The 17,370-nt window shown below is 36.6% G+C and overlaps 1 protein-coding gene across 3 annotated transcripts in view; it reads left to right on the forward strand.

The window, feature by feature from the left end:
* The window catches only part of LOC124153654 (interference hedgehog-like), a 120,868-nt gene that overhangs the window by 86,197 nt on the left and 17,301 nt on the right, over positions 1-17,370 (forward strand). For 2 of the 3 annotated variants that reach the window (XM_046526948.1, XM_046526949.1), the window contains exons 2-8: positions 490-590; positions 5,240-5,508; positions 7,138-7,336; positions 9,962-10,186; positions 13,274-13,492; positions 16,649-16,804; positions 17,183-17,353. In XM_046526948.1, the coding sequence (XP_046382904.1) occupies positions 515-590; positions 5,240-5,508; positions 7,138-7,336; positions 9,962-10,186; positions 13,274-13,492; positions 16,649-16,804; positions 17,183-17,353 (1,315 nt within the window). In that variant the 5' untranslated portion in view covers positions 490-514. The remainder of the gene's footprint in view (positions 1-489; positions 591-5,239; positions 5,509-7,137; positions 7,337-9,961; positions 10,187-13,273; positions 13,493-16,648; positions 16,805-17,182; positions 17,354-17,370) is intronic. The other variant, XM_046526950.1, reaches the window with a different exon arrangement.

The raw sequence follows: 17,370 nt of genomic DNA on the forward strand, positions 1-17,370 counted from the left end.
TTTGAACTATTAATTAATTATTGAATTAATTAGTTTCTGATTCCCGTCACACTTTATCCACGCTTATCCACGGACTGGCTCAAAGATTAATTACTAAATAGTTTCAAACGATATAGGCATGCATACAATCAGCATGACTACAGCTTCTTCAAGGAGCTTTCAAAATTATTTACAGTTTTATCAATATAAACAGGCTTATTCAAAGTCAAAAAAAAGTGTAGCTTTGTCAATGGCTCACCTCAAAGCAGCTCCAAGTATTCATTTCCTGTTAATGTAATCCCTACCCTAAACTGTCAAATTGGCCCTTTCTTCGCACTTCTTTCTTCTTATATTTGCAATTCTTCGATAATCGAATCACTGATTGTGATTGAATTGCAGAAATATATATTTCGGCAAAAATTGCTTCCTCCCCCAATAACTCCTATCGTTAACAACAATTTCTCACATCTGACTCATGGTGTTTTTTAACTCCTTTCTTTCCTTCCGCAGGGATGCCCGCAGCAGCCGTAGTGCGATGGATTGCCGAGAGGTGGTGGCACCTTTCTCCTGGACTTTTTGGCTCGTGATATTGGCAACAGCAGTTTTTGCTGGTAAGTTCTGAAGTATATTTTGCTTGATTTAGGCGACTTTTTATCTGGTTAGGGGTCGCTCGCAATTGGGGTGTGTGGCGCAATTCGCGAGAAATGAGAAATATCTGTAGGGAAATTTTGGGAGACCAAAATTACAATTTCATTTTTAGTATAAAATATTTGGAAGAAATGTGCTGGTGAAATGAAACACATTGGTGACGTTCTCCAAGATCGGGGTTAGCTCAAAATTCTATCTTCATCGAATACCAGGTTGGGTTTGAATCCCTAGACACCCTGGACCCGCGAAGGTCTTGGTCCATCATCCTGTTCGTCTACTACCGTCCGTCAAATGCTTCTGCAGTCTGTCTACGAACGTAAATCAATTAGTTAGGTACTATTATGGATGGTGTAATGTCGCGTATTACATTATCATGTCGAAAAATAATGGTTTCGTCATTACTTGATGTACGTTTTCATGAAGAGTGAACGTGAAGTAAATCATGTGGATAGCACCAGATAGAAACTTATTGTAGAAATGTAATGAAAAGGCCAATGAAGTTCAGGAGCTTTAATAATAATCATAATAATAAAATGCCTTCATTCGGGCGAGGTTGAGACCAAGAAGTCCCCTCTTCCACCTAACCCCTCCATAGCGTCAATGCAAACATATTAAAAATAGTAGACAAACGTTTACAATATAAAGGATATACAATATTTGTGAAATGTCAAAAATATGAACAACTGTGTGTGAAAATTTTGTGGAAAAACGATTTTTTTCCACAGATCAAGATTCTTTACGGAATGGAAATTGGACACTGAGATCTGGTAGTGACAAAACCATTACTTACTACATGGTATTATAATGGCCGACATTATACAAGCCCTAAAAGTAACTGATGGATTTACATATTTATTACGACAAGAAGACTGCAGTAGCATATGATTGTAAGTAGACGAAGGTCGGCGAGCAAAGTCTGGTGACGTTCGAAATGTTGATGTGGAGCGGAATCGGGAAGGCTAGCTGGACGGAGATGAATGAAGACGTGTTAAGAGAGGAGAGGACGACATCGGAAGATTAGGAGGGTACATGGGTTGTGATTGGGAACAGAGGCGGATCCAGAATCAAATTTGGGGGGGGGGGGAGTCATGTCCTAGGTCCGGGGAGTATGGAAGGGAGAGAGAGGCGTTCTCTAGTGTAGACTTTTTTTAAATTACCATTATTTATACTCATTTTGGAGCCTAAAATTTCATTTTTTTTTCTTTACAACAGATTTTGAATTGAACAATTTTAGACATTTTAGGATACAAAAAGTATTTAACTAATTGAAATTTTAAAAAATGGATAAAATTTTAGGGGGCTCATGACCCTTGTGAACCCCCCTGAATCCGCCACTTATTGGGGGGAGAAGTGGAGATATGATGCTTAAAACGATATTAGAAGGAAAAATGTTTGGAAGGCGAAAAAGGGGAAGGAATGGAGGTGAGTTTGGATAGAATGAAAGGGAATAGACATCATTGCGATTTAAAGACGACATTTCTGCGTGGGAAGGGGGAAGGCCGGAGTGATACTCGGTACAGGGTCCATTATGAATGCAATGCGCATGATTTTATTGTCACTCGGAATTATTCTGCTCTACCTACGAGGCCATTACGAGCCAAAGGCATGATATAGATAGAATAGGCATGAGATAGATAAACCTGAGTTAGAATAGGTATGATCAAATATTTATGTCCAGAAATCGTAATTTTAGCAATCATTATAAATGATTTTTCTTAACGCCCACTGATTTCAGATGACGTTAAGCGTTTTTAGTGATCGATATTTATCTTAAATATTATTATTTTTATTTATCAATCTTAATTCTTTGCCTCTTAGTCCTCAATAGTGATTTTCCTTTTCTCGTAGGAATATGCCGTAAACTCTTTTTTTTTCTTTATTCATATGCCACTTACACAACGTCCTTACTTAGAAAACTTCTCTGTTCTCTATTTCCTTAACGCTGAATAACTTTTAACCTACATAACTTTTGTACATAACTTTTATGATGAAGGATAGGATATTCTACTTTTCTCTCATTCTGGTGTCATCATTTGCCTTACTTTTTTTTCTGCTGAAAACCTATTTTATTGTTTATCGTGGCTCTAAATTGTATTTATCTTCGTCGCTTTTAACCGAGTTGCCAAAAATTTCTAGTGAGTAGATGGCAGAGACGTCAACAGAAAAAAAATAATTTTTACTCGAATTCGAAGTTTTTCTGTACTCCTTCGAATCATCGGCATTCCTTTCATTCTAGCTATTTCTTTTCAACGACATAATATTCTTTTCGCGGTGTAATCTTCAATTTAATATATTTCATACTTAGGTTTCCTCCCTGGAGTTCAGTGCAACGATAATTCTTTCAGAACACGGCTATAGCCGTCTGAAAATCCGTTTATTCCTTTGCGGCAGGATTTCGCTCTCCTTGGATGCAGGTAGCAGTTTGCGTCGTATATGGTCCTATGTGATGCAATATTTCCGCGGGTTGAGGTGATCTATTTATGCCAAATTGCGACTCGGTTTCACGTAGGCGCTGTCATGCGTGGTTGGCCGTTGAATTATAGGTCGAATGTCGGCGGAGACCTTCTGTGCAGAGAAGAGATGTGGGCATGGTAAGGAGAGGTGGTCTTTGTAAATTGAAGATTAGCGGCACGAATTGTATTACAATAATGGATTATCCAATAGGCCTCTATATGAGTTGTCATCAGCCGCACATTGAAATGGTTTCACTGAAATCGCCACTCTTGTCCCGGACGGGAAGACCCAAAGGGTGGATCCAGATTTTTTTTCTGTGGAGGGGCACAAGAGTCTGACAAGCAAACGGTCTTCTTATATTTGAAGTTTAAAAAAATACAATACAATTACTCACCGAAATATTCTCTTCGTTTAAATATGAAAGTTATTGATTTGATATTTACTGATTGAGAATCCGTAATTCACAAAACAAACGAACGTATTGATAGCAATATTTAAAATGTTGCCTATTTTTTAAGCGTCTGGGGGAGGACCTCTTGCCCCCGTGCCCCCCAAATCCGCCTTTGGGAAGACCTATCCAGATTTCGCGTAGAAATAAGTTATAGTTAAGGCTTTTTATCGACATTGATTATCAAGATGATATGATCAATTTCATTCATATCTTTTCAATGCTCTATTGCAAATATTAGGAATATGTGGATCGCTCTCGCCTGATTGCCGCACTTCGAACATTTTTGAAAACCAATTAAAATGCGCCACTTCTCTTCGGTCCTAAATGAAAAACAGATAAAATAGTAAATAATAAAAGGATATAAAAAGATTACAAAAACATGCTTTTTGAAAAAAAAACGAAATCATTAAAACTTACCCTGAAGCTGAGTGATCACTTCAAATTCCATCAAAAATTGATGGCTTATTCTGCCTCGGAAGACCTAGGAATAGTGTAAAGGCCTGTTTACACCATACATTAACATATGCAAGTTAATGTGTTTGCGTGAATGATTTCTGTGGACCGGAACTGAACATGTACGAATGCACGAACCAAATTAGAATAGGTTATATTTTCCGTTCATGCATTCGCACATGTTGAGTGGTGGTTGACACGGTGCATTTTCGTGTTCATTCACGCGTTCGTACATTTAGACATTAACTCGTACGGGTTAATTTACCGTGTACACAGGCCTTAAGCATTGTCATCCGATACATATCTTTACGGAAATTTTCAAGCTGATCCGACGATGGGAAGGAGGTTAAAAATCTATTGCAACTCTCCATCAATGAAACAGACAGACGGAGAAAGTTAAGAAAAAGAATTAAAATGGGGCTCTTGTATATTCTCATTTGAATTATCACGTGTTGGTGTACGTGTCCGCTTGTGCGCTTGCTCTTTATTTACTTAATTTTAAAATCGAATGAGCGATCTTTTTTATATACAAGTCTTCAAACGTAGCTGCTAGTTAACCGCAGTAGCTTGCAACCGATAGTAGGGCTGAAGCTCTGCAGCAAGGGTTCTCGGGACATTTCTGTATCTTTTAATGGTTTAAATATATTCAGAGAGAATCGTGCAATTTATTTTTATTTCCTAAATAATTTTTAAGAATTATTTTTTAAACGGTGAAATTGATTGTGGGTAGGAAAGAAACATATCATGGATTACATTTACCCATTGTCAATGTTGGACATAGCTGGCAACTTCTAGGTATTCCTCGATTATTATTCAAATGAAAGGTCTAAATGGCATAGATATTCGTTACTATCATTTTCTCGTGTAATAGCTTAAATTAAATTTTCACGGATGCTTAAGCGAACAATAGTTATGACTGGATGAGCAATCCTTACTGGAAACTAGTGGGATAAAAGTTCTAACATGCCTCATTATAATAACAGCATAATTGCATACTGAAAATATCATTACATATGCTACTAATTTCTTTCTTTATGCATTCATTTTTTATACTTTAAGAGGCTTTCGTTCTTGATATTAGGTCATTCAAGAGCATTATAAAAATGTTGCTGTGAATATTTTTCAAAAGATAAGTTTTTTTCATAGAAAAATAATTTTAATTGAAATGGAAAACTAGTTTTTTTTATGTCGCTAAATTTCTCTTTTGTACTCCTTGACTAACATTTTGTTGTCATTGCCATCATCCAACCCTAGCAGATGTGGGGTTAAGGTTCAGCAGCTGCCCGGAGTCAATATCAGTGCCTCCTGGTGATGAGGTCATGTTCGAGTGCTCCTTGAATGTGACGGCTGAGCAAGTAACATGGAAGCACCGTGGCAAAGTGTTGACCCTAGACCCCTACACAGCGGCAGATGATGACCTGGGCCACCTGGAAGATGGCAGTGCTAGACTCTATGGGCTCGACTTAATAGTGCAAGTCAGCAGGGATCCCAAGATTTACATGGAGCAAGCTGGGGATTACCAGGTAGGAAACTTTTTTTCAGGTCTTTCTTTTTCTCCAAAGATATCAATGGCCTTATCTTGAACTCTCCTGCTGTTCTATGATCTCCAGCCATTATAGAACCTAGCAGGGGTGCAGCTAGGAATTAAGGCTAGGAGAGGTTTTAGGCGCAACTAATACTGGGGTGTCTGGGGATATGGAATACCCACCAGGTTAAGCGGGAGTGTGTGTGCCCTCCCCAAAAAAATTTGAGGATAAATAGGGAGGTTTACGGCTTTCTGAGGGATATTTTATAAATCCTTACTATATTCTATAAGTAATGTTAATGCAATTAAGTGAACTTAAAAATTTCTCTGAGCTCTGAGGGGGGTTTTAGGTTTTTTTTTCAGGGTTGGAACCCTCTCATTGTTGCTTTGGAAAATTCTTAAATCTATAATGTATTCATTTATATTTTATGATCAAAGTATTACTATGAAATTTGGAATTTCTGCCTTAGTTCTAATTTTATCCTTCAAATGTCTAGTAGACCGAAATGGTCATCCTAAAAAGCTCCATTTACTGCTTAGCATTCCCATGAGGATTCATTAAATCTCATTTGCTCCAATGTTAAATTACTTGGCTTTAGTTAATCAAATGTTTCCATTCTGATGTCTTTTTTTAAATATTTTTTTTATTTAAAACTATGATGGCCCTCACGTTTTAAGTAATGAAAATTTAAGACTGAAACCACTAAAAAAACCTTTAAGGATAGCATGGACTTCAAGTTTTCCATTTATCAGTGAAATTTTTCCATCTCATTATTAACATCAGCATCATATTAAATTAATTTTAGCATTCCTAGTTTTATGGAAAGTTAATGTGGCAATCATTGCTTCAGTGACAGAGAGCTTCTGGTAATCCAATAATAAAGAATTGTTTGTGGTGCTTATCATTTAGCTTTATTTTTATAATGTCTACTTAGCATTTACTCAAACATTATTAAGATGTAACCTTAACTTGAAGTATGTGAATGTAACAGTAAAGCAATGTAATCGATATAATGTTTGGTTAAACTAGTGATCAAACAGGGAAGGACTTATTAACTATGGTTTTCTTGCTCTGCAAAATTTTAACAATTGTTACAGAATTAAAAACTGGTCCATTGAATTTTTTTATGAGGTGCTTCAAATCAAAGTTCTAAAAATATTTTTTCAATTTTAAAATAAACAATATTTGGGGTATTAATTTCATCACTTTTGAGTATGGGACTAATGAAAAAACAATAGTGATACAAACAAATTAAGATGTAGTATGTAGTAAGCAAGTATATCTCTTGTAGAAATACCCCTGTGTGTTTTAGAGATGTGGTGATTTTTTCCTTTTCTTGTGGGTACCTACTCAAATGTGTGTGATTTTTAGCCAAGGAGTAGCATTTACTGCATGTGAATTTTTTCCCCTCTTTGTGCAGATTTTGAAAAATTTTATTCCAAGATAAATGAAAACTTGAGAATTTTTTTTGCCAGAAAATGCCTTTTACCTGCAAAAATTTGAATTCTTTAATAGGTATTCCTTGCTTAATTATTGCTAGGTGTGTATGTACTAACCCTTTAAATAACTCATTATTAATTTTACTTTGAACATTCATTGATATTTTTCATATTCTGAATTTTTTAGTGCATCGCATCATTTGGAGCCCTGAGACTAGCATCCAATCCTGCCCAGCTCACTATAATTGAGATTAAAGAGTTTGATGAGAAAGAAGATGAGAATTACACTGTCACTGTCGGAAATACAGTGGCTCTCCAGTGCGACCCCCCGTACAGTATGCCTCCTGCTATTGTCGAGTTTTATCACAATAGGACACACTCTAAAGGTAAATAATAGAAGTGCCATTGGGAGTGTAATCCATTTATGATTCACCATAATTGCTATTTTTCCCAATCATATCAGGTTTAGAAAGGGCTTTTCACTGTTCATACACTATGGCATCAGTCAATCTGACCTTAAATAGCATTTTTTTTACCTGAAGAAATCATGCTAGGCAGTGGCCAAAACCCCCTTCCCTAAAATATAAAAGTACACTTACTTTGCATCACAAAAGAAAACCAAATATTGAAAAATCGTGAATTTACTAGAGATGTCTTTGAAAAATGAAGTTTTCTTGATTATGAAAAGTGCTATAATTAGATTAAAACCCTCTACTTAGTACCCTGTTTTTCAAAAATTTTCCCTTCTGGTTTTGGACCCTCCCACCGAACAAAATTCGTGGCTATGCCTCTGGTGGTAGGTATATATCTTTGAGATCTGGATGTGCTTTTGGTTTGTAATCTTTGAGGTGTCTGATATCTCAGTGGCTGAAATTATCAGGTTTACAGTTAAGCCAACCAAAGCTATTCTAGCCAACCAAAGCTGTACAGAAGAGAAGGGACTAAGAACCCTGGTTCATGATTCCTCACTGATTTGATTTTCAGCCGATAGGGTAGTTTCCTTCATCAAAGAAAACGAAAGGCATTGTTATTCATTACCCACCATTAGTGTATTCATAATATACAAATACTTTGGTTTTAGAAATACCGGTTTAGACGAATGGCAATGGTCAATTTTATCCTCATTTGAAAAAGGCCAGATTGGCACCCATGCAATGCCACTCCACGTGACCTCACAGGGACCTAGTTTCTATGCACGTAGATAGGAGTTTTACATTGTCTGAGATTACCAATGCATGCATGAGGCACAGAGCTCAGGGAAACATGTCTTAATAATCACCTATTAAAACCGGCTAAGGTCGGAAAGTTTTCTTCGTTTGATAAGGTATTAATAATCCTTATTTAAGGCAAGCGCTACCAGCTGTTATGGTACTCAGCTACCTGCTAGCATCCTGCGTCGTATCAGCGCTCAAAGCCTCACTCAAGGTCACCGCACTTGCGGCAGCGGGAACCAGAATGATGTCACACGCAGTTTTCCCAGCAGTCTTACTTAGCCGTCACATTTTCGAGCGCTTGAAAATTTTCACTTTCATTTAATTGCTAAAAATAGATATCGTCATTTCAAAATCTAAAAGTGTGAAATACGTATTCCAGGAGTAATAATCTTTCGATTTAGGCAATAAGAAAATAATAGGAAACCACCTTATTGCTGTGTCCTGCTTACAGTCCACACCCTCGCTTTCCTATGCAGTTTTATCACTTAGACATGATATTGTATGTACCCTTTCTTTTGTTTTATCTTTCTCAGGGTGTATTGAACACTTTCTTAACAGTAGCCTTACATTCATCTCTGACCGAAGGTATTTTCATTTCTTACCTGACTACCTTGCTCGTTACCAGTCTTTCAACCTTTTTACCTGACAGTGGCATAGCAAGGGGAAGGTAGGGATGCCCTCCCAAAAATATAAAAATGCAATTATTTTTCTTCTCTCATAAATGAAAACAGCCTCGATGGCTTGAGTGTAGATATTGTTTTGAAGCCCCTGGCACAGGAAGGCCAAGTCAGAACTGTCAAAACCTGGGATGTTAGGCAAGGTCTTACCCAATGTTACATCCAGTGGGAGAGGGACATCAAGGTGTTAAAAATAATTGATAATCTTCTATGTACCGTCTCTAAATGAATCCTCCTCCTCTATCTGCCCCAGTGAATTTCTCTGACTATGGCCTTGGTGTAAACCCCGCCAAACATGAGGCCAGCACATTATCCGTGTTAAATTAGTATGCCAACACATAACTTCAATTACTCCTGTTGATGCACTATGTCCCGGACTAAACCAATCGCAAATTCCTTGTGGATTTTCTCCCATTTCTCCCAAGTCTTTCTGCACCGGATCCCATACGCTCGCTGCATATTCAAGGTGCGGTCGGGCGAGAGGAAAATAGCACCTTTCTTTACTTTCTCATCCGAAAATCTTCCCACAATACGCCCCACGTGAGGTTCGAGGTTATCGTAACTCCCAGGTACTTCATTCTCCCATTCTTCAACTCCCATTTTGCATAAGAAATTATTATCCTCCACTGCTTTCGCTCTCTTTAGCTTAACTACATGTTGTATCATATAGGGCAAAGCCCATGTCAACTTTATTATGGCTCATTAAGTACCTAATTGCTTTCCTGAGACTAGACTTGATTTGAATGAAAGATAATTGATAATTGAGAGTGCCAAAAATGTCAAAAACTGTGTATGTATCTGTAGAGCATGTAAGCAAATAAAGAAGTAACCCATTATCATATTGAAGGTGAAATATGTAAATTAATAACCAATCAAAAGAGTTATAATTACTATCAATTGTCTCCTTTAATCCTTATTGGAAAAAATTATTTTAACCTACCTACTGGTCCTACCTTAAGAGTTGTAAAATGGAAAATTTTGGTCTGGTGAATTCAATTACTAAAAAGAAGATGTATAAATATAGGCAGCACTTCAGCTATCAGAGTTTTCATATTACATAAATATGTTTGTAGGGTTTGCCATCTTTAATTGCTATTTATAATGTTTTTCTTTCTTGCAGTGTCAAAGCAAATTGTGCTGGCCCCTGGTGAGTCTTCTCTTGTGCTTAGCCAAGTCACGGAGCAAGACTCAGGGGTTTACTCTTGCAAGGCAACCAATTTTGTGAATGCTGTTTATTCCCGCCATCGTATTTATCTTAATGTCGTGAGAGCAGGCCAGTCTGCTTCTGAGCTTCGTCCTCCTCGTTTCCTCTCACCTCCTCCTTTAAATTATACTGCTGTGATTGGTAAGTGCTTAATCAAAATTTGGTTCTCTATTTACATATATGTTTTACTTTGTAATTTGTGTATTTTTATCATTATTATTTTTATCATCATTATTTTTATTATTTTTATTTATCATCTTTATCAGTCGACAATCCTCAGTGATGTGACTTTTAGCGTAGCTTTTCCATCAACTAATTATTTATTTATTAATCTTCATTTATACGCTTCATCGTTTTTTCAAAAAAAATTATTGAAAGCCTTCATTTCACCTGTCCTCTGTGTTCATCTTCAAATCTGTTCATCTTTTTGTGTTATTTTATTTTTATTTTAGTTGGTAAATAATCGATGTAACTACTAATTTTCTAAAATGAAAATTTATATTTGAAAGCAGGATTTAATTTTTTTTGGTAATTCTGCATCTTACCGTATAATTTTTCAAGCAAATATGTAATAATAATAATAATAATAATAATAATTTATTTTGTCTAGAGACCTTACAGCAAAAGATATAAGGCACGTCATAAAAGGAAAAAATGCATATATATATATATATATAATAGATTATAAATAATTGTATGTTCACAGGATATTAATGCTTAATAGGAGGAATGAAATAGGTATTCGTTAACAGAATAATAATTCTTCTCATGAAGAAAAGATTTTAACTTCCTTTTGAATGACTCCATCGACTGAATTGATTTCAAATGCGCAGGAAGTTTATTATAAATTCTGAGGCCCAGCTCGCGTGGGCCCAGCTTTGATCTGTTAGTCCTAATGGAATGATAATGAAGGTTATTACAATTCCTAGTTTAATATTTGTGAACATCACAATTGAGCATAAACAAATCAAGATTATAACGTACAAAAATTAAAATTGATAATAAATATACACACGGGAGTGGAAGAATGTTAAGTGCTTTAAAAATAGGCTTGGAGGGAGCATCAAAAGGTTTTTTTGCAATGATTCTAATTGCACGTTTTTGTAATGTGAACACCTTGGAGGCATGAGGGGATGAGCCCCAAAAAATTATATTGTATGACATTCGAGAATAAAAGATACCGTAATACAATGTAAGAAGAATATTTAAATCAACAGAGTTCCTAAGGTGTCTTAATAGATAGCAGATTGAACTTAGTTTGTTGGCTAAGAAGTCAATATTCATCTCATAGGACATATTACTACATAAGTATGCACCAAGGAATTTTGTGTGGGACACGTTCTCAATAGACTTTTTATCCAATCTAATTAGGATGCTCTCGAGAACATTGCTATTACCACAAAATTGAACAGTGTGTGTCTTTTGTGTGTTTAAAATCAATTTATTAGCTGTACACCAGCTTAAAATACTATCATTTGCATTTTTGGAGCTCATAATAATGTCATTTTGAGTTGGAGAAGAAAGTAAAATATTCGTATCATCAGCATATAATATGACTTTAGAAGCTGGAATATTACTGAGGGAATGAGCTAAATCATTTATGTAGATTAAAAATAAGATTGGGCCTAAGATTGAACCCTGAGGAACTCCTACGGTGGTAGAAGTACTTTTGGAGGAGTATATACTGCCATTTACAGACAGTGAGACAGCCTGTGTCCGATTGCTGAGGTATGACTGAAGCCATTTATTGGCAATGCCTCTCACTCCAAAATAATTAAGTTTACGAAGTAGCCGAGAGTGATCCACAAAATCGAATGCCTTGGAGAAATCATAAAAGATTCCTACAGTTTTTTGATTGTTGTCAAGTGATGACAAAATAAAGTCGGTGGCATGGAATAGAGCAGATGTAGTAGAGCGATTTTTACGGAAGCCGTGTTGATTTGAGGAGATTAAGGCATATTTATCCAGAAAAGACATTAATTGGTTGTAGAATACTTTTTCAAATACTTTAGATAAGACATTTTGTTTAGCAATTGGCCTATAGTTATCCAAATTATTGGGGCAGCCTTTATTTTTATATAAAGGGTTAATAATGGAATGCTTGAGAGAAGATGGGAAAATCCCTTGAGTAAGGGATTCATTAATCAGAAATAGAAGAGGTTCCTTTATGCATCTATAAGAGAGATATAATATTCTCCCTGGGATGTGATCAGGGCCCGAAAAGTTTTTGTTAGCTAGGGTTGAAATTATAGCTTGTAAATCCGATTCCGTACAAGGATGAATAAAAATTGAAAAAGCACTAGACTCTGGACTATGGAGCAAGTTTGCAGAAGAGGTAAGAGAGGTGGATAACGGTGGTGTAATTGTAAAAAGGTTACTGAATTCATTTGCTAAATTTGTGATATCAATGTGTGCATTATCACTGGATTGAGCTATTCTAGGGAGAATGTGCTGATGCAACTTTCCCGTTGACTCTCGAATAATATCCCAAGATGTTTTGGACTTATTACTAGATGAAATTACCCTCTCATTGTTATAGGATTTTTTGGAAAGTTCCAATAATCTCCGATAATTCTTTTTTTTTTGGCCCTGTATTCATCATGGCCCTGTATTCATTCATCATCACAGAAAAGTGGCGAATTTGGTCAGTAACCCAAGGTTTTTTATGCGATAAAGCAGCTCTTCTCATAGGACGGAGGGGGAAGGCAACATCGAATGAGTGTTGAAGACAGTCATGAAAGTATTGAAAACTTGCTTCAAATGAATGGCTATTATATATAACAGACCAGTCAGAGGATTCCAATAGGGATATGTGTCAATGTTTTCTTGCGAAATACATAGATACTAAAGGTAGAATTCACATTTAACTAAAAGAGGTGAAATTAACCATAATTTTTCAACAAAATTTAACTGACCAAGTACCTTTGTAATGATTGATGCTTGAGAAAGTTTTAAATGTCTCATGAAAAGCTCTTTGCACAACAGAAAAAAATTGCAAAAAACTTCTGCTTATGATTGGAAAATTTTTGATGAATGTATGAATAAATAATTCTTTTTAAAATTATTGCATGTGCTTTGTTACTAAAGAAAACTATAACAATTATTAATTGATTACTCTCCAGAAGAAAAGTGTGTCCTTGAGTATACACTACTTAGTTGAAAGGTGGTATGGTAATGAAAGGCAGTGCCATCATCTGTGAAAAGTTGTGACATATCATTTCCTTTCAGGGTCCAACGTAACACTTCAGTGCATCCCTGTTGGCCATCCTCCTCCTCTAGTCAAGTGGCAGAAATATGGTGGAGAACTTCCAAAGGACCGGGTGGAAATCATTCCAGCAGGATTGAGGTTGATAAAAGTTTCTCACGGCGATGAAGGGACGTATCTGTGTAAGGCTAGCAACACTGCAGGTTCAATTCCAGAAGTCATTATTCAACTAAATATTGAGGGTAAGTTCTGTTTTATGGATACCCTTAGATTTAAAATAATTTATTTTCTGTGCAAATTTAGCTAAAGGAAAGTATTGGAAATACAAATATGTACTTTATAAACAGAGATGGAGAAAGTACAAATTGGAATGGGGCTCAGTTTCTGTTACTTAAAAAAATTTGCAATCGGTTTTGTGTACCAGTTATAATTTTGAAAAGTAATTCATTACAGTTAAAGCTATAATAACCATTGCTTTTCAGAAGCATTTTTGAAATGTCCCACAAAGTCTACTCACAACAATTGGATAAGTCGACAGGCATTTTCATATGCAGAAGATCTGACATTGGGTATAGCTGTTGTGGATTTTTCAATGCAAACAACCTGATGTCGGCTCTGGCCAACATGAGGGAAGGGAAGTTACCGTTGAGCTAGCAATTGTGGGATGCATTCAGGCCCAGCCTGAGACCCAGCTTAGTGAGTCCTTAGGGCCATTCCTTGGCAATTAACCCTGACCCTCCCACTCATTTATGATCACCCTCACCATAGGTATCTGTGGGGAAGAGGATATATTGTCATTAGTTTTTTCAATTATATATTTTTTTTACTTACTACAATTTTTTATACTTTGAAATGAATTCTTCATTTAGTTCTGTGCGTAATTAATTTTTAAACAAAATTTGATTGTTAAAAATTACCGACTTCTGGACTTAGAACCTTTTTACCTTGTATTTACTAACTTTGTTGTATTTGATGTTAGAAATCCATTTTAAATGCCACAATACTGTAAAATGTTAGACATTCTTTTGGAAGAGGAACTTATTGAAAATCAAATACAATGTTTGGTTGAGAAAACACTGGTAACACAATAAATTGACCGTGGATTTGTACTATGATAGGGTTAGAGGGTTTAGCCCGGAGACTGGGGTAAGGGACGGGCTGGGTCCCAAATTTGAGGGATGAAAATACTAGGGTAACTCCACCCCAAAAGAGAACTCTGTACAGACAGGTTTAAAATATTCTCATGCTACTTGTAGCACGAAAAACGTTTTCCAATTGTAGGCGCCGGCAGGAAAGGGTGGAACAATTTAGAATTCTTTACTTTGTATGTATTGACAAACTATGCATTTTATTAATAGCCCGCAGCATTAAATGACGAGTAGTGAAAAATATGAAAGGTCTGGCTTTAGAGGAAGAGGTGGAGTGCAGGGAAAATCTTGTATTGTCTTACATATCTGTAGGGCAGGGTTGAAAGTGGTATAAATTGCCCAATGCAACTCTTGTATGGCTCCTATGAGTGATTCAGTTAAAATTCCTAATATCCCTTGGGCTGCAACTAGAGAGCTCATTATGGTAACTAAGTAAATTAATACTCGTGGGGGCACACTTACTGCGGTCCCAGCTTTTCAAAGTATGTGCTCTAGTAGGTTATGTGTCGATAAGTAGCGATTACTTACAGAAAGCAACGAGTAGATTATAAGGATTAGTTGCATTTTCTTGATGTAATAATTACATGTAAAAAGTACATGAATTGTAATTGTTACCAGCAACTCTGTTACCTTTTCCCTTTTTCTCTGCAACTCTGCATGTAAACAATGTGGTATTTTCAAGAGTGATTGATGGTGATTAGATGTTTCAAACTAAGATGTGAAAATTTCACTGAGGGATAATAATTTTCTATAACCTTAATTTTAATCGAGTCCTCTCAATATCTGCCTTTTATTCTGGTAATTAAACTGCCAATAGCCCTTTTCTTCTGTAATAGATTTTGATGGCTTTATGGGTATGGATTAATGTTACCTGAATGCCTCCAAAAGTTCAATGACCTCTTGTTTGCTAAATTTATTAAAGGTATGTCTTCAAATCAGGTAGATCTAGGTTCAATTTAGGCCTGGGAAATGATTTTTTTCTTGTGGGATTTTTCCACATTAGTGCACTTTGGCCAGCGGCACACCGGCTAAGGCTCAAAAGCACGGCGAGGCATTTTCACCTTGCCTCACCATGCCTTGCCCAATGCTATAGCATAGCGCAAGTAGAAGATGAGATAAGATGATAAGATAAGATGGAGCAGCATAGCGCAAGGTCTGGCGACTTGAGCACTGTCGCTTTCAGTGGGTTTAAGTATACTGAAAAGTGAAGTAGTGTGCGTAGTTTCTATTATATTTTGTTTTGTCTGTTTGTAATGTTGTATGGTGTCTTCATTATGGTGCTCCTTCATGAATGAATCATAAATAGGCCAGTTGTTTTGCACCCAGAACAACAGCCCATCAACATCAAAACTGGCGTCATCAACGGAGACCCCTTCATCCTCCTGGCTTGCCTTTTTCACTTGTCACACAATCAACAAATAGACAATAGGAGAAACCACTACTTTTGCCTATTGCTATCACTGCACTACACGTGGCGGTGATCCCCACGCATGCGCAGAGCGATTTGTCTGAAGCGTTTTGCCCAACAGATAAAAATTGACTAGGCAGTACATACAAAGTATTGTGCGGTGCTGCTCGCCTTGCCTTGCCGTGCCCAATATTGTGTGCAGCACCTCCATTGAAACCAATACAAACCACGTGCGTAGCAAGGTTTATGGGTTGACGTCTGCGTCGATTCATCTTTGTGATGACAGTTTCACTGGCATTTCAGCTGGCGTCTTCAGGTTTGAAGTGTCCCTTCGAACCTGAAGATGCCAGCTGCAACTCTGGCAAAACTGTCGTCATGAAGATAAATCGATGCAGAGGTCAACCCGAAAACCTTGCTGTGCATGCTGCACCACCCCGAGAAAGTCTCCATCAACATCTTAATACAAACCACATCACAGAAGGCACCTGAAGGCAAAAGTCGTACTGTGCTGTACCTTATCCTGTGTGCGGCCAGTCTTACAGTGGCTTCCCAATGGTTTTTATTTCGTAGTGTATGCTGTTGTCATTAAAACCATATGCTGCTCAGCTGTTTGATTTTAAAAGATTTATTGGTAGAAATAGCTTGGATAACTTGATATATGGATAATTTATTAAGATATTTTTTTTGTATCAATACATAGTTTGAAGTTTTCTCAGGCCTCATGCAATTGTGATCAATAGTAGTGTCAATGTGATAATTTATTTTTTTGCCAGGCTACTACTTGAGTATGTCTTCTTTATCTTAATTGATTGATGTTAATTTCCTTTTTTTTTTGGTTGCAGAACCACCAGCAATAGTGAGAGAGCCTGTAAACACAGACGTTGAAGAAGGTGGCATGGTAGAATTGGACTGTGTGGCCAAAGGCTTGCCAGCTCCATCAATATCATGGCTATTTAATGGAGAGTCAGTTGAAAATGACTCCTTAATAAAAGTTGAAGGTGAGCTTTAGTGTCACAGAGTTGAGGGCACTAGGGTGAAGTTTTTATAAAATGCCATTAATTTTCTTTCGTTTACAAAATGTATGACTTATTTGCTTGTGAGAGGTTTTTTGCTAAATTATTTTTATAGCCCATCATTTCAGAGGTTCAATTTTATTGCATATAGCATTTCGACCAAACTAATTCCAATCTTTATTAAGCTTTTATGATACTTCAAATAATATTCATAAGTGTTAAAACTCTTGAAAAAATTTTTTATTGCCATTCTCAAATAGGTTTTTTCTATGGTTATAACATGGTTAGGTATGATATTTGTTGGATTTCGATATGCAATTGTGCTTTGATAAGCACCACCTCAATTTATACCTTACATTTTAGGTGGGAAGTTGAGTGTACAAAATGTGCAGCTAAGACATGCTGGCATTGTGCAGTGCTTTGCCACAAATTCTCTTGGATCTGTTTTTGGCTCTGCAATGCTCAGAGTGAGTCCAAAGCAGTTGACAGCTGGCTCCAATGGCAATTTTGCTGGTACAGATTTGGGAAATGAGGGTAAGTTGCTTAACTGA

The sequence above is a fragment of the Ischnura elegans genome, chromosome 2 (genome assembly GCF_921293095.1).
Source record: "Ischnura elegans chromosome 2, ioIscEleg1.1, whole genome shotgun sequence".
NCBI classification, from domain to species: domain Eukaryota; kingdom Metazoa; phylum Arthropoda; class Insecta; order Odonata; family Coenagrionidae; genus Ischnura; species Ischnura elegans.